This window comes from Zootoca vivipara, chromosome 1 (genome assembly GCF_963506605.1).
Source record: "Zootoca vivipara chromosome 1, rZooViv1.1, whole genome shotgun sequence".
Classification (NCBI taxonomy): Eukaryota; Metazoa; Chordata; class Lepidosauria; order Squamata; family Lacertidae; genus Zootoca; species Zootoca vivipara.
In genome coordinates this window covers 82,069,413-82,093,981 of record NC_083276.1, presented here as the reverse complement: position 1 = coordinate 82,093,981, position 24,569 = coordinate 82,069,413, and the positions used below count along the sequence as shown (strand labels likewise).

At 47.5% G+C, this 24,569-nt stretch overlaps 1 protein-coding gene across 6 annotated transcripts in view; it reads right to left on the bottom strand.

Annotated features, from left to right (window-relative positions):
• Positions 1-262: 262 nt before the first annotated feature.
• Positions 263-24,569, bottom strand: part of TNKS1BP1 (tankyrase 1 binding protein 1) — a 31,915-nt gene continuing 7,608 nt past the window's right edge. For 3 of the 6 annotated variants that reach the window (XM_035125094.2, XM_035125068.2, XM_035125106.2), the window contains exons 3-12: positions 22,830-23,595; positions 21,946-22,018; positions 19,293-20,738; positions 15,791-17,580; positions 9,603-10,011; positions 6,033-6,174; positions 5,309-5,442; positions 4,234-4,385; positions 2,118-2,193; positions 263-396 (exon numbers count right to left, since the gene is read on the bottom strand). In XM_035125094.2, the coding sequence (XP_034980985.1) occupies positions 2,133-2,193; positions 4,234-4,385; positions 5,309-5,442; positions 6,033-6,174; positions 9,603-10,011; positions 15,791-17,580; positions 19,293-20,738; positions 21,946-22,018; positions 22,830-23,595 (4,973 nt within the window). In that variant the 3' untranslated portion in view covers positions 263-396; positions 2,118-2,132. Of the gene's footprint in view, positions 2,194-4,233; positions 4,386-5,308; positions 5,443-6,032; positions 6,175-9,602; positions 10,012-15,790; positions 17,581-19,292; positions 20,739-21,945; positions 22,019-22,829; positions 23,596-24,569 lie in introns of all 6 variants that reach the window. The other 3 variants (XM_035125077.2, XM_035125084.2, XM_060277454.1) reach the window with 3 other exon arrangements.

The window sequence follows — 24,569 nt, the reverse complement described above, 5'->3', positions numbered from 1 at the left end:
AAAGCTGAAGCCTCGCCTCTTTGTCTTCCCTCCCTACCTTGGGGTGAAAGAAAAGGGGGCCAGCACAAAGCTCCTTGACTGGTTACAAAAAAAGAAAAAAAGATACTTTATAAAAATGTATGTGGTATAAGAAGGGGGAGAAAGGAGGAAATAGCCAGGACAGCGGCAGACAGGATCTGACCACCATATGCATGAGTGACTGAATGTGATACAAAGTGCATAAATGTGCCTCGTCCTCCCTCTCCCCTCCCCACCTCCCCCCACCCCCCACCCCACCCCAATCCCTCTAAGTTGTTAGGTGGGGATTCTGGCTCCAGACCCAACATGCTGCCTCCCACCCGTGAACAGCTCACTGGAACTTCAGCTGTCAGGGCCCCAGTAGCAGGAGAGCAACACCTGCAACAAAAAGAAGAATATGATAGGAATTACAAAGCTTGGCAGGCTTATTTGTTATAGTGCAGGAATCCCACCTACAGATTTATGCATCACCGCCCAACTTTGGCTCATGGGCAAAACATGTTAAAGGCTTAGTCTCCCACACAAGCCTACACACCCTTTGGCGCAGCACGTTCGAATCAAGGTGACCTTTCGTAACTGCATAGTTCTTTAGTATGCCAAATTCCCTCTTCAGTTCTCTTTCAATTAGAATTCCCAAGGAACCAATCTTCCATTTCCCTAACCAAAATAAATGGAAAGTCATGTGTAGCATTGCCCACAAGGTGGCCAAAAGTTCCTAGAATAACCTGCAAGTTGCAGATGCAGGATGTTTCCCACCACATGTGGTTCCAGCTGCTAGAATGCTACTCTAGTTCCTGGAATAATTTCCCAAAGGATAGCCATGGTAGTCTGGTGCAGCAAAGACAGCCCAAAGAGTAACAAATGTATTATGACCTAAACCTTTGTAGACTAGCGTTCATTCTGTCCAATACACGGAAGTGCTATGTCACGGCCTGTACTTTTTGCATTTCATTTGCTTCTATCCTCATAAACCCACACAGCCCAAAAGCGCACATGCGTACTTAGGACAATATGTCATGCATCTGATGAAATGGAGTCTAGTCTACAAATGTTTGTGCCTTGATAAACATGTAAGTCTTGAAGGTGACGAAAGACTGTTGTTTTTGCAACAATTCCCAGGTCAACCAGTGCAGCATTCATTGGGAATTGCTCTATACCAGTCACACCTCTTCAGCATGGCAGCTAGTTTCCTCACCTACAATACAGTATGCACATACCATTTACACAGGAATCAAAGCACATGAATCATCCTGTGATGGTCATGTCATTTTACATTAACTGCTATGGACCTCTGACAAATGGCAAATGTTTTAGGCTCCTTTACTGCAGCGGTCTGTGGGGTTACAAACAGCTAGGCAAGAGCATGATTATCATGAACATGCATGATAATTCACCTATGTAGGATGCCAGAGTGCCAATTACCGCAATACAAGCACAGATAATCCACTAGTGCAGCCCTCTGGGCTCATGCAGTCCTTCTAACTATAGCTTTGCCCTTATAGTACCAGGACTAACCCAGTATACATCACCAGAGTGGTAAATGGAAAGGTCAAAAAGAACAGGATTCCCCAAGCTATCCCCTAGCCCCGCCCCACACAAACACAACAAAAATAAATGTGTACTGAAAAGCACTGCATTTGAAATCACACTTTTGTGCAAAAGCTAACACAAGCAGCCTGAAGCTGCTGAGTGCAATCTGGACAAGACTGCAGCAAGGGCTCGCGGAAGAGAATTTGGGGTATATGGATACTAGCAGGGAAGAGATTTAATAGCCACTCCTATACCTCTGTCCAACTGACATCCACTATGAAGAGAGCTTCGACTTCCAGGAGGCCTAAATGCCTCCTCTTCTCTCAGATAACAATACAGAGGTCTTAATGCTTGATGTACAACAGCCACAGACATTTTTCTGTGAGCATGCTTGAAAAACTGCCAAAATTCCAACACACTTTTCTTGCAGCTGCAGAACAAAAATGGCCAGCTGTGCTGAATGTAGTGCACTTGGAAAGCAACGATGATCCCACTTGCACAAATATTAGGGATCAGATGCCCATTTGGAAAGCTAGATATAAGCCCTGCGTCTGAGAAGAGAAACTTGCCTGAATGTTTTTATTTCAAGACTTCTTCTTTTTCAACTTCAGGACTTGCAGCCAATTGGGTGAGGATGTTTCTGACCTAGGGGAGTCAGGAAATGGTTAAAAGCAAAAGGTGGAACTACCGTACGATAGAAAAAAAATGGGGTTACCCACATTCCAGAAGCAAAATGATGGACCTGGATGCTCAGAAATAGTTTGAATACCAATGCTCAGCATGCAGCCACACAGACATGCCACTATATACAATTTCCCAACCCCTCCAACACTACACAGGCAAGGAGGCAGAGTGCAGAGAACAGGATCTAAGAGCCCTCCACCACTAATCCCTCCCCCATCTAAAATGTCTCATGAGTTGTGGGCAAGAAGCCTGAAGGAGCAGGTAGTACTGTGGCCCATGGCAGAACCCAAAATCACAACACTAAGTAACAAGGTTTGCCCCAAAATTATATATTTATTATGTTTCTTATTTATTTCAGTTACTTCTACCTGCCTTTGCTCACAGAAGTGGACTAAGGCAGCTTACAACAAGACCATGGCTACAGTCATAAAATACAAATCATAAATACAAACCAGTAAGACAACAGTTGAAAACAACAATTAAAGCATCATGGAGAGAGGCCAGGTTAAGTGAACACCTGCTGGAATAAGATATTCTTCACTGCTTGTTGAAGGGCAAGCAATGAGGAAGTCAAGTGCATCTCCCTAGGCAGGCTGTTCCTTAATCTGGACACCACAACAGAGAAGGCTTTCTCTCTCACACACACAGACATAAGCCCATTAGTTGTATCTCTAACAGCAAGGGAATATAGTAGAGGGTCTCTGTAGCGGAACAGCATTCCTGCGCAGGTTCGCATGGGAGAAGGCAATTCCAAAAGTAAAAGTACATCCAGTTTCAAACTTTTTGTAACAACGGTTTTTGAATGCTCAAGGAGAGAGCAGACAACTGCAAAGTTTATTTTAAAAATGAGAAAATGAGGTCATTTGCTGGGAACACATCACTGAACTCCAAAATCTGATTTAGGACAATACTTTTATTAGGCCAACTAAAAATGTCACAAAACAGCGTACAAGCTTTCAAGTTGCCCAGAACTCTTTATCAGGCTGGATGTTGAAAATGCAACAAAGGGGGAGAGAGAGAAGAGGAGGGAAAGGCCATGAGTCTGCATCAGGTAAGAGTCCTAACGCACAATGCCTTTGTCCCTCTCCTTCTAGCTGAAAGCCAACCACTAAGAGGTCTTGACTAGTTGGCATGTCAGAGTCTCATTCAATGCCAGCACTAAAAAGACAAAACATTCCACCAACTAAGAATGACTATGCATTGTTCGGAGCAGAGAAGGGTGGGGGAGTAGAACTTGTGGTCTTCCAGATGTGGATGGACCGCAACTCTCCTCAGCCCCAGCCAGCATGACCAGCAGTCAGGGACAATGGGAGTTTCAGTTTGATAACATACGGAGGACCATAATTGCACATCCATGACTTAGAGCAGGCATCCCCAAACTGCGGCCCTCCAGATGTTTTGGCCTACAACTCCCATGATCCCTAGCTAACAGGACCAGTTGTCGGGGAAGATGGGAAATGTAGTCCAAAATATCTGGAGGGCCGAACTTTGGGGGTGCCTGACTTAGAGGGACAAATGGTATATAGACACCTGTAACTGACCAACAATAGGCCAGCAAAGTCCATATGATTGGACAAATGCTCTCCGTTCGGGATTCCAGCTGTTCCATTCCATTCTTCCCCATCCCTGGTTTTCCCTAGTCAAGGAACATTCTGTACTCATTAAGCACACTTAGTTCTCAATGGGATATTATTTTGGGAAGGAGGCATTCCCCTCAAAAAGGTTTCTTCCATCAAGATTTTTCGTACTTCTGCAAACCTGGGGTGCTGCCTCTTGTGCATGGGTGGTGATGTTCTGACTACATTAAGCAATGGCACTTGGAGAATTGAGAACACTGATAGTAAATATGATCTTTATCCTAATTTTCTTTGTATTGTTGGCTGCTGCCTTTCTTTTACTATAGTTGCTAGAAAGAGTTGCAGTACACTCACGTTCTGCAGCAAGCAGGATAACCACCACCGACATACCGACATATGTTATTTTCCACCACCACACACCTACCCTGAGGATTTCTCTGGTTTGGGTGGCAGCACCAGAGGCTTCCCAGTGATGTTGGCAATCTTGCATGATTTAGAGCGCTGAACATGGGTTTCCTTGGCCTCACTTTGTGGATCCCCTTCCTCAGCAGAACGGTTTCGGCCTCGCAACTTGGCCTGGGATTGAGGACAACAGGTTTACAAAAGCAGGCATTTAGCAAAACACCTAAAATTTGCTTAGAGTTGTCCTACTCCCTGATCTTTCACTGGCAATTTTCTGTTTTTTTCTCACAACTGCCCCCTGCACTTCCTTTACCATCAGGGGCTGGAGGTTAGATAGTAATCCCCTCTGACAAAGCAAAAGACCTATCTCAAGTGTGTGGAAGCTTTTAGCTCCATGGGCCAGGATTGCCTTGCAAGCCAAATTGGACAGAAAAAGTCTGTGAGCCAAAACAAGCCTTGCAAGGCCACCCATTTGTCAATCACCTCACTAAAACAGTGAAAAACGTTTTGTTTTAGCAGGACTTTCAATGCCAACACCTTTTTATAACAGGAGATTTGCATTGAACCTACTGCTAAAGCAAAGGTTTTTCATCCTTTCATTTTAGCAGGGGTTTCAATGCACACACTTCCCTTCCTTATCACAAAGGGTTCACATTGAAACTCCTGCTAAAACAAATGTTTTTTCCACCATTTTAGTAGGATTTCAAGGCAAACCCCTTCCTGAACCCCTGGCCGCCTATAGGCCAGAGGTTCATCAGCTATTTAGTCAAGCATCCTGGTTCCTCATAGTAGCTAACCAGATGCCTATCAAATATGAGTGAAATAGCATTCTACCATTGGTGATCTTCAGCAAATGATGTTCAGTGGCATGATGGAAGTAATGTTTATCCACCATGACTTGGAAGCATTGGCTGTCTCATTCTCCATGAGTTTTTCTTCCATCTCCTTTCATTCAGTACTTTGATTTCAGCTTGGAATTCTAACATTGAACATTCCACTATCTGATAGCAAAGGCCACTCAGTTTTTATGAGCCAACCCATATTTGTTAGCATTGTGTCATTCTTCATCCTGTCCCCAACCCCTTTCCAGGTACTACCTTCAATGCCGATGGGTTCAGGCCTGGGAAGAGGGGGACCTTTACCCCCTTTGACAGTGGAGATGTTCGTGACTTCCTGCTCCTTGGCTCCTCTGGGGCATCTTCATCAGAGACCGCAGAAGCTATTCGAGGCTCTAAACAGGGAATAAAATGACAATACCATAATGCAGAAGAACCCATGCTGACACCATGTGACGCATTTTAATCCATGCCCCAACAGGAGGAAAAGAATGACATAATCTAAAGTGCAGCGCCTAGAAAGCAGCAATGACAGGCAACCTAGGACACTCCTGTTGGAAACCTTTGTCACACCAAGTCATGCTATATGTGGCACATCTGCTGAAGCCTATAACTAAGCCTAAGTACATGTAACTGAAGCAACCACATACTGCTGCCTTGGTTATCCCCTCTTCACTCTGTCAAATTCTAGACTGCAAGCTCTAGATAGAAGCTTGAACTCTTGTATTGGTGGCATAATATAAACGACCTTAAGATGGCCTGACCCTAAGCACTGCCTGTGTAGTGAAGGCTGCCTGGGAATCATATGCAAGCTGCCTAGAGCTTTTTGTGAAGAAAGGTGAGAATGTAAGTTAACAAAATAAGCCACACACAAAATGACATAAGACACAAAGAGATAACACACCCAACACACTTCAGTAACAGGTGTTGGGAATACACCAAAGGTGGCTACATGCCAGGCCCAGCATGCAACACTCCATGCTACCTGTGGAATCTCTGAACATCCAATTGTCTCCGTCGTTCTCGGAAAGAGCACCTCCAGACCGGGTGGCTGGTGCACGATGACCTCGCTTACGGCCCAAATTAACACGGTCACGATACACAGTGTTGTCAAGAACCTCTGTATCCTGAAAGCATACAGAAGAGGAGAACAAAGATCAGAGAAACACTTCTCCCTCGATGAATGCACAGCAACACCCAGAGTGCCCCCATAGATTCTTCTCAGCTTCAGTTCCTTCAAGGAGCAGAAACTGAAGAGTACTTCATACACTTTCCAGAGACATGCACAGCTTGCAGGACCACGGCTAGCAAAACATCCACATATTCCCACAAAGCCTGAGCTCAACCATTAACAACTTGTCCTTTCATTAAAAACTGTTAATACCGTGTTTCTCATATTTTAAGGCATCCCCCCAAAATAAGCCATGACAGGATTTCAAAGGGTTGGTTAAAAATAAGACATACCCCGAAAATAAGCACTATCGCAAAGCCCCGACCGAGCGAGAGGCGAAGCCGCGGGACCCAGCAGGAGCTCCCTGCCTGCTTCCCCGAGCCGTAGCGCATCGGGGGACAGAGCCAAAGATTGGCGGGCGCTCCTTGCTGGGCTTGACAAGCCCGGGAAACAGCGCCCGCCGATCTTCGGCCCTGTGCTGTGTGACAGGCGGGGGTGGGGGGGAAGCGGAGATCGTTCTCCGCTCTCCCCCCACCCCCGCCTGTCATCGAAGATCGCCGGGCGCTCCTTGCTGGGCTTGACAAGCCCGGCAAACAGCGCCCGCCGATCTTCGGACCTGTGCTGTGTGACAGGTGGGGGGGGAAGCGGAGAGCGTTCTCCGCTCTCCCCCCACCCCCGCCTGTCACCGAAGATCGGCGGGCGCTGTTTGCTGGGCTTGACAAGCCCGGCAAACAGCGCCCGCCGATCTTCGGCCCTGTGCTGTGTGACGGGCGGGGGTGGGGGGGAAGCGGAGATCATTCTCCGCTCTCCCCCCACCCCCGCCTGTCACCAAAGATCGGCGGGCGCTCCTTGCTGGGCTTGACAAGCCCGGCAAACAGCGCCCGCCGATCTTCGGCCCTGTGCTGTGTGACAGGCGGGGGTGGGGGGGAAGCGGAGATCGTTCTCCGCTCTCCCCCCACCCCCGCCTGTCACCGAAGATCGGCGGGCGCTGTTTGCTGGGCTTGACAAGCCCGGCAAACAGCGCCCGCCGATCTTCGGCCCTGTGCTGTGTGACAGGCGGGGGGGGGGAAGCGGAGATCGTTCTCCGCTCTCCCCCCACCCCCGCCTGTCACCGAAGATCGGCGGGCGCTGTTTGCTGGGCTTGACAAGCCCGGCAAACAGCGCCCGCCGATCTTCGGCCCTGTGCTGTGTGACGGGCGGGGGTGGGGGGGAAGCGGAGATCGTTCTCCGCTCTCCCCCCACCCCTGCCTGTCACCGAAGATCGGCGGGCGCTGTTTGCTGGGCTTGACAAGCCCGGCAAACAGCGCCCGCCGATCTTCGGCCCTGTGCTGTGTGACGGGCGGGGTGGGGGGGAAAGCGGAGATCGTTCTCCGCTCTCCCCCCACCCCTGCCTGTCACCGAAGATCGGCGGGCGCTGTTTGCCGGGCTTGACAAGCCCGGCAAACAGAGCCCGCCGATCTTCGGACCTGTGCTGTGTGACAGGCGGGGGTGGGGGGGAAGCGGAGATCGTTCTCCGCTCTCCCCCTACCCCCGCCTGTCACCAAAGATCGGCGGGCGCTCCTTGCTGGGCTTGACAAGCCCGGCAAACAGCGCCCGCCAATCTTCGGCCCTGTGCTGTGTGACGGGCGGGGGTGGGGGGGAAGCGGAGATCGTTCTCCGCTCTCCCCCCACCCCCGCCTGTCACCGAAGATCGGCGGGCGCTCCTTGCTGGGCTTGACAAGCCCGGCAAACAGCGCCCGCCGATCTTCGGACCTGTGCTGTGTGACAGGCGGGGGTGGGGGCGAAGCGGAGATCGTTCTCCGCTCTCCCCCTACCCCCGCCTGTCACCAAAGATCGGCGGGCGCTCCTTGCTGGGCTTGACAAGCCCGGCAAACAGCGCCCGCCAATCTTCGGCCCTGTGCTGTGTGACGGGCGGGGGTGGGGGGGGGAAGCGGAGATCGTTCTCCGCTCTCCCCCCACCCCCGCCTGTCACCGAAGATCGGCGGGCGCTGTTTACTGGGCTTGACAAGCCCGGCAAACAGCGCCCGCCGATCTTCGGCCCTGTGCTGTGTGACGGGCGGGGTGGGGGGAAAAGCGGAGATCGTTCTCCTCTCTCCCCCCACCCCCGCCTGTCACCGAAGATCGGCGGGCGCTCCTTGCTGGGCTTGACAAGCCCGGCAAACAGCGCCCGCCGATCTTCGGCCCTGTGCTGTGTGACAGGCGGGGGTGGGGGCGAAGCGGAGATCGTTCTCTGCTCTCCCCCCACCCCCGCCTGTCACCAAAGATCGGCGGGCGCTGTTTGCTGGGCTTGACAAGCCCGGCAAACAGCGCCCACGTGCACTTTATTAAAAAATAAGACATCCCTTGAAAATAAGCCATGTCGTGTTTTTTTGAGGAAAAAATTAATATAAGACATGTCTTATAATATGAGAAACACGGTATGTGTCGGTTTTCTTCTATTTCTTGCCCCAAATACTCTTCCATGGTTGGCTCACCTTCTAAATTTTAGGTGAACTACTGACAGCTATGAGTAGAGGAAGGCAGGGAGAACCGCATTGCATCAGGCTGCTTACATTTTCCAGGGATGTCACTCAAGTCTAAAGTGTGGGATGAGACTGGTTACCAAAAGCCTGGACACACTAGCTCTGCCCATGTAGCACAACACAAGAGCATCACCAGGCTGTGTGGGAGGGCTTCCGGGCAGACTGGCATGGGTGGTTGGCTGAAACCTTTCCTACAAATGATTTACAGCTTGCATGAAAACACCAAGGGACAAAAATAATTTTGGTTCAGGTTGCTCAACTGGAATGGCAACATTAGAAAAAGAATTTAGATTTCTCTTCTCGCTCTCTAGTCTTCCAGCTTATTTCCCACTTCAGCAGCAAGACATAAGATGTTTGTTGGAGGACTCATGACTCATTAGTCAACTTGTGAAGCCTGAAATATTATCTGGAGTCAGCTACCAAAATCCAGCCAAAAAAGGCAAGGTTATGAGCTATTCTTTATACATAGAATCACAGAATCATAGAATTGTAGTTGGAAGGGACCATGAGGGTCCCCTAGTCCAACCCGCTGCAATGCAGGCATCTTTTGCCCAACGTGGGGCTCAAACCCATGACCCTGAGATAAACACGCTGAGAGTCTCACGCTCTACTGACTTAGCTATCCCTCTCAATCCAGAAGCAATTCTAGAAGATGACAAAACCCTTTGTAAAGCAGGTCTGAAATGGAGCATTTGCCTGAAAGAAAGCATTAGGAACCAATGTTTCTATATCAGCTACGCATTTAAATGATTGCATTGGTAAAAGCCCCTCAAACCTTAGAATTGCTGAGAACGTACAAGCCCATATCTTGCAGGCTCAGGGGTCATGGAGGTACCTCAGAAACATCTTAAGTACTACTTACCTCTAAGAAGATGAAGTTCTCCCCTTCAGCAGCAATAGCTCCCTCTGAAGCAGGAGCCTTCTGTGATATGGGCTGTGCAGCTTGACTTCCATTTTGCTCTGGATGATTCAAAACTTGCAGGTCCACAGGTAGCTGACTCCCATTTCCACTGTCTAACTGGCTGTCCCCACCATCTGCAGCAGACAAAGCTTTTCCATCCTCTTTTGCTGAGAAAGGCAGTCCTTCAGCCCTTTCAGCTAGAGCCCCCTGGTTATTACGCAAGCTGCGCAGTATCCTCTCTTCTTCTGAATGGCAGCTGTGGAAGGAGGCAGGTCTCTTCTGCTGGGCCACCTCTTTGACAGCACTATTGGAAACCATGTCTTCCTGCAGACAGCTGGGGCTGGAGAGTCGCTCACTACGGAATCTTCTGCTTGGATGTCAGATAATGAAAGTTAGGGTAAGGTTCTTCTTAAGTCTTATCAACAGGGCTCTCACTAACCTAGCAAAATTCTCCCTTCCCAACTCCAAGCATCTCCATATCTCCTAATCACCCCAAAGCTTTTTTTTCTCCTCACTATACAAAAGCAATAAAAGTGTGTGAAGGTCAGCACTCGACAGCCAAAGGGAGAATGAATACCTTACAACAGGCATCCCCAAACTTCAGCCCTCCAGATGTTTTGGACTACAATTCCCATCATCCCTGACCACTGGTCCTGTTAGCTAGGGATCATGGGAGTTGTAGGCCAAAACATCTGGAGGGCCGCAGTTTGGGGATGCCTGCCTTACAAACATGATGAAGGCCTAAGGAGGCATCAGAGATGGACAAACCCATAGCAGAGGATTCAAACCTACAATTGCCATTGGTCAAACAGTACAAATACCTCAAAGAGAACTCTTGCAAATCATGAGCCACATGGTACAATAATCGTAGGGATATCCACTTCACATTGCAAGTGGAAGCTCATGAGATCCAAGGCAGCAACACTATAGACAGGAGGAAAGACAGGAGGAAAGATAAACCTGGACATTTCCCTACTGCCGAAATAAATATAGGCTATACTATATGACCATTTCAAAAGGCTGGACTGTAATGAGGACTGTGGAATATGTAACTGTAGCTACGGTACCACACAGACTACAGATTCCTCAGGCCAAAGGCTGCCGTTATGACATGTCTGCCCAATTTACAACCCACAGCCTGCAAAACCCTGGCTTGACAACCTCCCTGGTTTTACATTCCCTTAAGGGCAGCTCCAGAAGAACAATCATATGCATGCTCACTCAGAAGTAAGTCCCATTCTGTTCAATGAGGCTTACTCCCACATAACACACATAGTCCAGGTTAGCATGTAATGGTAAACCATAGCCTAAAATTATGGTTTACCATGACCCTGTGCTTTTGGAGTGTCTTCAAACAAAGGTTTGTCTTTGGTCTGCCATTTGTGGTTTGTTTAGTGGGAAACAAACCATGAGTGCTGGTTTGCATGCAATGCTAAACCAACAATGATTTGCTTCTGAAAAAGGACAAACACAGAGGTCACAATCCAACCACCATGGTTCTTCTGGAATAGCTCAGTTGGTAGAGCACGAGACTCTTAATCTCAGGGTTGTGGGTTTGAGCCCCACTTTGGGCAAAAGATTCCTGCATTGCAGGAGGTTGGAATAAAAAAAAAGTATACTGCTTGTTTAAGATAAGGTATAGTTCATTTCAGAGCATGGCTGATACATGCAAACTGGACAATAGGATTACAGCCTTAATCAACTTCAGTGAGCTGCTAAGCACAAATGCATTCTGTTCCCTCCATGGCCTGAAGAATGTAAGTATTTGGGGGGGGGGGAGTACCAAAGACATGACACATTAATGATTTCATTCAATTTACACTGCTTTGGATGCTGATACTTCCTGGTTTCTCATTTTGAGTTGCAGGGATTAGCAGAGAGATTCAATCACTTCATGCATGGCTTGAGGGTGTCAAGTGTACAAAATTACCCAATATACAAGAAAGCCTTTGTTTGGAAGTTACGCAGCAACCAAGACAGACAGAGGCAGCTTCAAAACAAGAGTATGACTAGACATGCACATGATAAGGATTCCACATCAGAGAAAGGCAGAGTGCTAAGCTTGGACTAGGGAGCCCCGAGTTAATATCCATGCTCAGACATGATGTTCACTGGGTGACCTTGGGTGTGCCCTCAATTCTCCCCATCCCCCATTTTAGCCAAATCAAAAGGCACATCATTTAGCTAAGAAGGGTCCTTGAGTGAAACCTGCACCATTTAAAATGGATTTGTGTGCATAACATTGAAAGTCACACCCTGTTGTTCTCCTTGAACTCTCTCTATAGTTGCCAAGGCCATCTCTATAACTACCCATTTTTATTACAAGGACTAGATGGTGGCAATGTTATTTGAGATTAAAACTGACACAATTCTTCCCAATTTCTACACATATATGGAGGGCATGATGAGAAGAATTCAGTTCCTTTCCAGCTTTTTCAGTATTTTTAACATATGTTACCAATCAGTGCTTTTAAAATTATTTTATTTTGTTTTGATAAACTTGATGACAATGAGGCTTATGCACAAGAGGAGTTTAGCATTTAGTCTGTTTGTTTGCTATGGTTCATTTTTGCTGCTGTACTTGATTAAATTTAATATATTAAATTTTCACTGTTGGCCACTTGGGACTCCAGCATAATGGTGACTAATAAAAAATAGTTTGCCCCTGTTTCATAGCTACGGTAGCTTAAAAAGTGCAGCACTACAAACTATCTGTCTTGTCCCTTTTGCTTTCCATAATCACAATCTAATTTGGGGAAGGGGCACTTTGTGTTTAAAAGAGCTCACAATCTAAAAGTCTTATTCCAAGCAATGATATGAGTTCCTTGAATGCTAGAATAGAAAGATGCTGGTTAAAACCCACAAAAAGTGATACAAACATGACAACAGCATTAGCTATATAAAAAGAAAATTGTTTCAAGTTTAGGAAAATGGGAGAAAGGCGACAAACTTTGCTTTGCATTTCAAAGATGCTGGACAGTCATCAAAAATGTTATTTCCCCAGTGAAAGCAATACAGGTATGGATCCAGGTTTGAGGGCTTAAAAATATTTTAGCTACCACTTCGTTCCAGGATGAAACCACAAGGGCCTGGTCCAACTCCTTCAGACCTACTTCAGTTATGGGACCTGTTCCTGCCTCTGAAAGAGTGTGCCACTTCCACATCAGCACAATCCTTAAGCCAGGCATCCCCAAACTGCGGCCCTCCAGATGTTTTGGCCTACAACTCCCATGATCCCTAGCTAACAGGACCAATGGTCAGGGAAAGTGGGAATTGTAGTCCAAAACATCTGGAGGGCCGAAGTTTGGGGATGCCTGCCTTAAGCCATACTTGCTGCTGGTCTCTCAAGTACCTAGTTGTGGAGAATGTATTCCCTCAAAGGAGGGAGCAATGCTCACAATGTGCTTTATCACATCCTGACAAAAGCACTCCTACTCCAGTCTAGAGCAGTGTTTCTCAACCAGGGGCCATATGGCCCAGGATATTCCAAGGGGGCCACAGGAGAAAATCACATAAATGGGGGGCCACAATAGGCTAGGGGGGCACAAAGGGAAGTGAATCGTTTTTTAAAAAAATACTAGTCAGCAAATCCAAGGCTGAAGAGAAACAAGTGAAGACGAAGAGAGATGTTTATAGAATACAATATAGGAAAGAGAATTATATATTCTGTCATTCATTTTCACCCATAACAAAGAGGTCGTGACTTCAGAGCATACTGAATGAGAGTGCTAATTATGTGCATAAGACATGGGACCTGCTGGTACAGGATGTTGCTGAAGCAAGACAGCTAATTGAAAGCCAAACACTAGAAGCAATTCATAAAAGAATCAGTCCTCTTCTCCTCATTCTTACTGAACATGGCACCAACCCAAAACAAGACAGTGGAATTGATCATATGACAGCAAAGGTAACAGCACTTGCAGAACAGCAGCTGTATCATTAGGCATTTGTTTGGTCAGCGAAGGAGACTAAAAATATACCTCCAGTTAACATGCTGCAGCCCCCCCACACACAAACAAACCTGCCTGATTTCACTCTGCAACAGCCACAGTACTCTACTGTGTTTCCAGAGTTAGGAAAACAAAACAGTGCACATACTGCGTGTGCAGGTGCTCTCATGACCAGATGGAGGGTAGAAGTGGAGCATCACTGGATTTTCTCACCAAAGAAACAAGAGTTACACACTATGCTTCTTGCTTCTAAACCTCAGGGCCATATTCAACTAACCTGTTGAGCTTAAGTTCCATCACCACAAGGATTTTACTTGTTGGGTGGAACCTTCTCCCTCTCTTCTTCCCTCTCCCACACCTCCAAGTGTGACCCATGCCATCCCCAAATCTGCTATGGAGAACTGGGGGGAAACCCATAGTAGATTTAAGGGCCACACAGGGAGTGAGGGAAAGAAGCTTCCATTGCCTGGGCAGTGTTTCTACACTGCAGCGCCACAGAAGTTGCCTATCCTGGTTCCCACAGAGATTTCTGGCTTTAAGAGGTAGCTGTAAGGCAGGAATCCCCAAACTTCGACCCTCCAGATGTTTTGGACTACAATTCCCATCTTCCCCAACCACGTCCTGTTAGCTAGGGATCATGGGAGTTGTAGGCCAAAACATCTGGAGGGCCGCAGTTTGGGGATGCCTGCTGTAAGGCCTACCTCAGCACCATAGACATAAAGTAATATGTGGTAGGTTTGTCTAGGTTTGTACCACATACCGGTATTACTTTGTGTCTATGGTGCACAGCTGCTGAGGTAGGCCTTACAGCTAGACAATGACAAACCTAAACAGCATCTTTAAAAGCAGAGACATCACCTTGCCGACAAAGGTCCATATAGTTAAAGCTATGGCTTTCCCAGTAGTGATGTATGGAAGTGAGAGCTGGACCATAAAGAAGGCTGATAGCTGAAGAATTGATGCTTTTGAATTATGGTGCTGGAGGAGACTCTTGAGAGTCCCATGGACTGCAAGATAAAACCTATCCAACCTGAAGGAAATCAGCCCTGAGTGCTCACTGGAAGGACAGATCCTGAAGCTGAAGCTCCAATACTTTGGCCACCTCATGAGAAGAGAAGACTCCCTGGAAAAGACCCTGATTTGGAAAGATTGAGGGCACTAGGAGAAGGGGACGACAGAGGACGAGATGGTTGGACAGTGTTCTCGAAGCTACGAACAAGCTGCGGGAGGCAGTGGAAGACAGGAATGCCTGGGGTTACAAAAAGTCAGACATGACTAAACAACTAAACAACAACAACAACAATATGTGATACTGGCTGTACTAACAATTGGTAACATGGAGGGATAAAAGGGAATGGTTGCAAACCAATTAAAAGTGTGCTACTGTGCTTTTGACTTTACAAAAGGAATTTACAAAAGGAAACCAATGCAAAAGCAAAATCAGTACTTCAATTTATTTGTCCACCTGTATTCCTTTATCCTCCCACTTCCATTCTAACTTTCTTAAGAGACATGGGGCAGTGCCATCACTTGCTTCACTCACCAACCCCACTACCACTGTCTGGCCCACATTAATGATGCAGTATAAGCTTCAGTGGTACAAAGCAAGGAGGAGGGGAAGCAGAGAGCACAACAGATGCTGGGGAGCTGCCCAAGGGGTCCCGACTGTTGCTCTATGACTCACTTGGGCAGGTCACCTGCTTCTGTTTCCTTTCACTTCCCTCGTTGTTTGACACTGCTGAGGCTGAAATGGCATCACTGGTGTGAGGCAAATAGCAATGGATGTGGCGGCAGCAGCAGGACAGTTGCTGGGAAGATGTCCTGGCAATTCCTCTGCAGATCGCCTGGGCAACCTACCCGCCTGCCTTCCTCCTCCTCCTCCTCCTCCTCCTCCTCCTCCTCCTCCTCCTCCTCCTCCTCCTCCAATACTGCTGTGATAGCTTTCATAGGTCTGTTGTCACACTGCAGTGCACAGCATCACCTGTTGGAGGCCAAGTGAACTGAAGCATGAAAACATCTGAACCTTTTTATAACACATTAGGATATAGCCCAGGCATCCCCAAACTGCGGCCCTCCAGATGTTTTGGCCTACAACTCCCATGATCCCTAGCTAACAGGACCAGTGGTCAGGGAAGATGGGAAATGTAGTCCAAAACATCTGGAGGGCCAAAGTTTGGGGATGCCTGATATAGCCTTTACCTTTCTCCAGAGACTCCAGCCACTCTTGGATGCTCCATCTCATCACCATCGAAAGGTGTCGCTCCAAACTGATAGCTGCTGTCCTTATGCTTTATCCCAGTTGCGCCAGTCCAGTCCATCTGTATTAGATCTACTTCCTCAGCCCCATCCAAAGCCTTGGGCCTCAAATCAGACACTTCCATGCTTTCAGCGCCAGATCTGTAGGCCAAATCTGCTTGTCCCACACCAGGTTCTCTGGTCTCCTCTGGATTCACAGTCCTTACATCTGATGAAGCAGACAAGGTTTCCAGACCCAAGGAAGGAAACCAATGAAGCTGCTTCTCTGTAGGGTTTTCAGATGCATCTGGGCTCCCAACTTTCAAGTCATTTGAGAGATCCATGCCTCTGAGGCCAAGATCTTGAGTCCACTCAGGCTGCCCCTCTCCAACTCCTCTAGGCTCATCCATAGCAACTGCTATTAAGTCTCTACCCTGACCTACCAGGCTGCCAGCTGTCTCCTCCAAATCCACGGTCACACTTAGACTTGGTAACTCTAGTGGACCAAAACTACCAGCTCGGTCCTTCCCTATAGCACCTAACTGGTTATTTTGTTTAGTTGCTGAGAGATCATTGTCTCTGACCCATTCTCTTGTGGCAATGTGGAAATCACTATCTTGTAGATCAGATTCCCTAAGGTTGTAATCATCAGCCCAGACTGGCTTCCGGGCACAGTACTCCAGATCACCAGCCTCAAATTCAGTGGTGCTGCTTCTGCTTGCAATACTGAGTTCTCTTTCCCAGCGTGTTTGGTTATCATCATATTCACTGGCTCCATCTGGTTTTTCAGCACCGAACACACCATCATGGCTTTGGGGAATACCCATGTCGTATCTGCTGGGCCAATCAGACTGTTTGACACTCAGTTCAGACTCCTGACAGCTGTCATCATCAAAGCCATATGTATTGGGTCGTAGTCGCTGTTGGATGCTAACCTGGGATTCTGGATGATTGGCACGATATTCACTAGTTTGCTCCACCTGGTTGGCATGGGACTCTGACTGCACTGGGCTAGCCCTGCTGTCAACATTGGAATCACTAGGCCAGCTTGACTGGCTGGCACTGGATGTGGCATCCTGAGAGCCAACATTGACAGCACTGTGATCACTGGGCCCCTCTAAACGCCTGGCACTGAGCTCTGTATCCTGGTGGCTATGAGTACTATATTTGCTAAACTCATTTGATGATTTTGTGTTAACCTCCAATTCTGGACAGCTGTCCTTTTCTTCACTGTATTTATTAGGCCAGTCGGTTCTTTCAGTAGCACCAACGTGATATGGGCTGCTCCAATCCATTTTCTCAGCAGCAGACTTGCTGCTCTCCTGATCATCTTCATTACTGCAGAGTTTGGGCCAGCCTGGTTTTCTCACATACGGCTCTCGGTCCTGACACTCAGCAGTGCTGATGCTATATGTGCTGCTCCAATCTGGCTCCTCAATCTTCTGGTCACCACAGCTGCTGCCATAGGCAGTGATCCAATCTTCTTGCCCTGGATTAGAACTGTCCTGCAATGGTGTTCCTCTGGTCCAGACTTTCTGGCTGGAACCAAATTCCATATCCTGCCTTTTGGCATCACTGTACGAGCTCAGCCACTCCTGTGGGCCAGTGCCAAATTCTTGATCCTGCTCTGTCTCTCCAGGCCAAACTACCTTGCCAACACCAGCAGCCCAACCCATGCCAAAGGAAGCAGACCGATCAACTTCTACAAAGCCAAACTCGCTGTGAAGATCCTTCCTTGACCATCCCAGAAGATCCTAATAAAGAAAGGCAAGTAAAATAAAGCATCATTGGAGAGGCATAGGACAGTGAGCCAAATTCAGTGGGGATTTGATCTAGTAATGTCCCTTCTCCAAACAGTCCAATATGAGAAATACATTAAGGAGACAGAAACTGAAAATGTAAATTCACTAAGCCCTTCCTGTATTAAAAAAAAAACAGTTTGAATGTATTTCACTTAACGTGCACAATTTAGGAAAGGGCCATTACTGAGTAGTAACACACGTTTTACATGTTAAAGTGCAGGTTCAATCCCTGCCATCCACAGACTGGGCTTGTAAAGATCCTTGTTCAAAACCCTGTAGAGCAGCTGGTCAGTGTAGACCATTATATCTTCAAAAATGGGCCAGATCTACAACCAGATCAACATGACAAGGTGGGCTGCAACAACTACATCACAACCTTATAAATATGTGGTAAAAAATTAAGATGCTTATGCCCAAAAGCATGTTAGAACTAAAAATGGGTCCCAGGTCTAAACTAGACATGAACTAGAGGGATCAATGGTCTTGATTCAATCTAAGGCATATTCCTATTTTCCTAATACTGCAATTTTCTATTTAGAAAGCTCCTCCAGATGGAAAAATATATCAAACCCAAACATATGATTTTAGAGGAAAGTTTTCCTTTTATTCTATCATCCATTGTAAAGGCAAAAAATTGACCATACATAGAGTGATAAGCCTGCACTTGGTAATCATCCACTCATGTGTAGATGCAGCAAGTTACATGCATTTAGTATAGAAACAATTATTTATGTAATTGTGTATGGAGAGGGACATGTGGCAATTATTTCTTTGGTCTTTCATGCTTGCTCATTTTCCTACATAGAAGTGTTTTCTATGTAAGGAAATTATAGCTTGAGACGTGTCTGTTAAAAATTAGTTTTCAAAAATAATTTGGAATTTTGGCAAGTTCCATATTGGTAGAGTGCAAGGAAGATTAAAGAGGAACTCATATGGCCAGGAAAATAAACTAGTAGCCACTGGTACTGAATTGTTCACTGGCAAAGAAACCCCTTGCAAGCCTGAGCAGACTGTGATACTTTTGGGCTTTCAGAAGCACCCCCTATTATAACCACCTAGTGAACAGTTAATTCTTGTTCACTAGATCACGTGAGCCTACCAAGGTATGCACATCAGTTTTGGTATACAACCCAGTACATTAAGTGATGTATATAGCTACAGGTGCCTTGTAGCTACATAGCTATGGAGGCCTACCAAACTAAGGAGCACCAATTCATTCCTAGGCTGAGTCTGCTGGAGCTCAAGGCACAATTTCTTGGTGGCCAAGAGGGCCAACCAAACAGACAAAAGTAACTTTGATGTGTATGAGCAGGCTGGATTCAGGGAGGTGAGAGAAGCTGCTCCACCCAGGATGACTGGAGGATTACCCACGCAGCAGCACCTTTTGGCTCAGCCTCCTCTTTTGCACGCTCTACAACCATATAACCTGTTCAGCCACTTTTGCGGCTTACTTAAAAACCAAGACCCGCCCTTCCCAAAGACAAGTTCAGTCTCTGTTATTTAACTGGGCAGAAATGCACACTCACCTAGGAATGCTTGTGCCCATTTAATGCCTTCTTACCAAGTTCTAAAAGCACTAGAAATAGGAAGCACCGTCTCCTTGCAACCCGTTTTGTGGTCTTCAGCCAACCCACCCATCCCCACACTAAATACAGTTCCTTTACCTCCGGTCCTGTGGGGTCTTCTGACTTGGGTGTACTTCTTTTCTTTATGTCATCAGCACTAGGTGGAGGAGAGGCCAGCAGTTCATCAAGCCAGTGTGAGCCAGGATCAGGGTCAGCCCTCCTTTCGGGGTCAGCGACCCTCAACTTGCCTTCACGTGCCAGACCTACAGCACCATCAACTTCTTGGCAGGAAGCAGCTGTCTGCACCTGGACATCTTCAGAGAATAAGATGCAAGGCTCTGCAGGAGGGGCAGCCTGCTCTACACTTGGCAACGGCTCCATTGCCCTTAAAGCCCCTTCCTCAGGGGTTGGGACAAAGGGCAAGGAACCATCATGCTCCTCTTGACAACCAACCTCTGCTGCTGCTATAGGGCCCTTCAGCTTGGGGCTAATAGGCTCCCTCAGAGTTGAGGGACCTCCAGGTGCTGATATCTCAAGGGCTGAAGGGTCCAGCTGGTCCTCAGCCTTTCTCCTGCTCCCTGGGGAACTCCTGGAATTGCTGTGGCAGAGAAAGCTCCCATAAGCCTCAGTCTCCTCTCCTCTCTGGCCCTCTGAACCTCTTTCCTCATAAGACCCTTTGGGGCTGAGGCTGTCTCTATCCAATTCTGCCTCAGCCTCCTCAATAGGAGACCTTGGAGGAGAACCCAGTCTCCTTCCACCAAACTCGAGAGCCCGGTTAGGGAACGACCATTCAAAGGACTGTGACAAGCTCCAGTTGGACTCTCCCCCTGCAGCCTGCTCTAAAGCTGGGTCCCCTCCTCTTGGCAAGGCAGCCAAAGATCCTCCCAGCTCCTCCTTGTCCATTTTTTTACCCCGTGGTTGCAACACCCCTTCTGAGGCACGCCGTAGAACCAGCTGAGATAATTGGGGGTCTTTACCCTCAAGTGGTAATGTTGGTGCTTGATTGTCGAGGGAATCCTTATCCCTGGAGGGTAAGGGGGAGGCTTGTGCATGAGAGGGAGAGCCAGGAGGTTTATCAGAACTAGCAAGGTACTCAGAAGGAGTGCTTGGGGAGCCAGGGGACTCCGACACTCCATGGAGACCACAGGGGGGTGCCAGGCTGTGCTCAGCAGGAGGATGAGTCAAACTGGCAGATGGCCCAGGGGGAAGAGAGACCTCAGCACATCTTGCAGAAAGGCCCCCAAGACCTGAAGACAAGGAGTGTCCTAGGAAACCACTGGGGGATCCTGGGGGGCAGGGATCAGATAGGGCAACAGGGGAACCTGGAGCCTGGGCATGACCAAGGGAGACCTCAACAGGAGATCTGAGGGGTTCAGCAGGTACATCAGGAGAGCCTGGGGGAAGCTGAGCTTCAGTACTTGGGACATCTGCTGGGAAATGTGGGCTCTCTGGGGACTGGGCTGATTCAGCAGGGGCATCAGGGGACCCAGGAGTGACTCGAGAAGAAAGCTTCGTGAGGAGTTGATAGGTCTTGGGGAGAGAGACCTGGAGAGAAACAAGGGAAGAATGGGGTTTTTAAATATGATTCCTCGCTCCCTGGAACCTTCCCAAGCATCCTAATCTGTCCCCTCCAGCCCCAAAGAATAAAGGATGTCTCCTCCAATCCTAAACTCTTCCCTCTTTTTCTAGACCTTCATGTCTTGGAAGTTCTGGTTTCACTACAAGACCCCACGAGACCCTCCCCAACAATATTTCTGCCCAATCATTAAAGCCAGAAGGAAAGGAAATTCAAAGAATGGAGGAGGAAGAGGAAAAGAGGCTGAAGAAATCATTCAGTGTGTTGCAGTAACAAGCTTGTATGCCCCACCCCAGGACCTTGCCTCCTCCCAAACTAGGCTTCAGAAAAGGGAAGAACTAAGCTAAGTAGATCACACAATAGGCTGATGGCCTTCCTCCCCACCCACCCTCCTCATCTGGGAGAGGCAAAAGGAGTTAATCATTACCATCACCCATCCCTGAACAAGCAGCAAGAGGTTATAGTGCTTTCGCTGCTACATTATCTGGCCACAGGCCCAGCTGCTGGGATCTGCTTCATACATACCTGGTAGGTCACCAAATTGTATTCACTGAGTCACAGTGAGTCCCTGAGTCCCTCCAGCTAAGGGCCTGGTATTCTGCATTAGGCTTCCACACTTTGCCTGGGCTAGGCTCAGGCTAGCTAGCTAGCCTAGGCCAGAGTTTGCTCTCTAAAGAGCTAGCTGAAGGGTCACAGCTCCATTTTTCTCATTTATTTTCTAACTCTTCCAAAAGTGTAAGGCAGTATTGGGACTGTTAGTGGGAGGGCTATGTGCTCTGTCAAATGGCAAGATTATGCTCTGGATTTTTCAAAACTGTAGAAAAATGAAGACTTCCTCAGAGTCAATGTCACCGCATCTTGCACATGCGGTTAGGGGCTGAATCTTTCAAACCGTGGGCACCTACGTAAGCCAACCCATGGGATTTTGACAAGGACATACCCAGTTACTGAAAAAGCAACAAATATGGCCTGGGAAACCCCATAGCAGTGCAAGCTAGTGCATTGTTTGCTTGGGCTACCAATCTCTTCTTGAAGAGAAGCATTAGTAGAGAAAGGAGACACGCACCCTACAGAGAGGGAGCCCGGAAGGAGAGAGGTGGCAGATACCCCTGAGACAGAGGACAGCCAGGAAGGAGAGAGCCCAGCGGAGGAATTGCCGTGCTGCAGATAACTCACGCCAGGAGGAGACAGTAGACTGCTATATCCAGGTTGGCCTCCATCACAGCTCATGCTAGGTTGACTGGAGCTGCTGAGAGAAAGATTACATCACTGTCAGGAAACAAGCCTGATTACTGATGGAAAAAACATATTTCTAAGGCAGGGATGGAAAACCTGTGGCCCTCCAGATGTCGCTGGACTACAAATCCTATATAATATCCAACCATTAGCCATGTTACCTAGTTTTTGATTGAAGCTGCAAGTCCAACAACATCAGAAGGTCGTTTCCCCAATGCCTGCTCAACAGAATTGTGTGCTACTTTTGTCACAAAAGGGTTTTCGGCCTGACACTAGGATCACATAATGAAAGGGAGGAGGGGAACCCCAAGGATCATCTAATCCAACCCCCACAATGTAGAAATGCTCCAAGCATCATCAGAGTTCTTCTAAAAGCAGTTACGTGTGCCTGATCAACTGCTCACCTAAAAATAAATCCCAAGAGTTGCTACCACTCATATCGTCGTAGGATTTAAGATTACTGAGATTTCACAGAAACTATAGTTGGGAGAAGCATGCCCAATTCTAGCCAATGAATTCAAGTTGTGATTAATTCAATGGTATTTATTGCCATGTGTGTAATGCCCAGGAATGTAGCCTTCAGTTATGCCAACCCTCAGTTTTCATTCTTAAATCACAATAATTTAGCTCTGCTAGAGCCAAATGTGAAAGAAAGAACTCCCAGCAGGTCACCTTCTAGACACATTTACTGTATTGCTTTCATTTTCCTAGCACTGTTCTATAGTTGCTGACCTGCATCCCATCTCAGTCCTTGACAGAGGGCACTCTGTGATATATTGCAAAGCTGATCTTCTAAGATTATGTGGACTGAATCTGAACCTCACCTGTCCTTAGAGAGTAAATCTAAGTTTCTCTCCGTTGCTCTTGCTGGTAGCTCAGATTCAGGCAGATGCTGACCATTTGAGCTCGCGATTTCCTCCTTGTTCCTTGACAATATGCTGTCCTCAACTTCACAAGAGGCTCTGCAAGCAGGACCCTCTGACTCTGTTTCACCCCCTTCTCCACTGGAACATCTCCGGAATGCAGCAAAACTCTTAGGCCCCCGGTGGACAGCTGTGCTACCATCCTGGCTGAAGAAGGAGCGTACCAGCCGAGGCCTGTCAGGGCTGCTTGCCCCTTCTTTGTTAGGCTTCTCCATCTTGGCCAAAATCTCCTCTACTGTGGTCCCAGGAAAACGCTCTGGTTTGGCTGCTACTGACACTGGCATTACTTTGAAGGGAACAGCACCCTTGCGAACACTGGAGGACTCTCCACGCTCCTCTCCGGATGCTCCCTCCACAGCACTTGATTTATTTGCAGGCCCAGTTCCTTCTCCATCTCCAGCTGGTTTGGCTGTGGTGGAAAATGGATACAAAACCTCCTTCCCATTGGTAGTTTCTCTTGGAGAGGTCTTTAGACCAAAAGAAAGACGCTTAACAGCATTGCCAGCCCCACCACTATATGGCTTGGGCCCAGCCAACAAGTTGATCTTTTCAGCAGAGGGCACCTCAGAGAGAGCCTGACGCTGTCCAGGAACAGGCTTCACTGGCATGGCTGGCTTTGGCAGCACACAGGGCTTGGGTTTCACAGGTGGCTTTGGACGTGCATCCCCTAAGGAAAAAAGGATGTGGGGAAAGATGCATTTGATACAGAGCTCAACCAGAACACAGGGCAACTAAATTATATGGATCAAAATGATGACAATCCATTGCCTAAGCACACAAAAAATAAAAATAAAATGAGCTCTACTAACAATCCTTGCTAAATTTCCAAACCATTTTGCAGGCAACAGAGAAGCCACTAGAACTGCATGCAGCTTTGGACACAGGTCAGGCTAGAACAGGGGTCAGCAACCTTTTTCAGCTATGGGCCGGTCCACCGTCCCTCAGACCATGTGGTGGGCCGGACTATATTTTGGAAAAAAATATATGCCCCACAAAAAACCCAGAGATGCATTTTAAATAAAAGCACACATTCTACTCATGTAAAAACACCAGGCAGGCCCCACAAATAACCCAGAGATGCATTTTAAATAAAAGGACACATTCTACTCATGTAAAAACACGCTGATTCCCAGACCTTCCGTGGGCCAGAGTGAGAAGGCGATTGGGCCACATCAGGCCTACAGGCCTGAGGTTGCCTACCCCTGGGCTAGAGGATCCATTAAACCAGAAATAGTGGTAATAAAGATTACCAACAGAAGCCATGAAAATGCTTTTGGAATGCATTTAAATTGCAAATGGTAGTATTCAGAGTAGACCCACTGAAAGTAATAACATTACTAAGTTAGCTCTATTAATTTCAATAGCTCTGCTCTGAATATAACTTAGTTGAATACCACCCGCTGTTCTCAGGTGGGATCAGAGCCTTTACATGATTAGCAGAACTGTGTGGTGCAACTTTTAGGGATGACGCCACTTTAACTATACAGTAGGTGCAGGGCTGCCTCCTGGGGCAAAGAGGAATCTCCCATGCACACAGAAAACAAACACATCAGAAAGAATCGTTCTAGGTTAGCCTTCTCCTGAACACACCAGCTTCCAAGTTTTGTTTTTCACACATTCAGAATGAAGAGATACAATCCC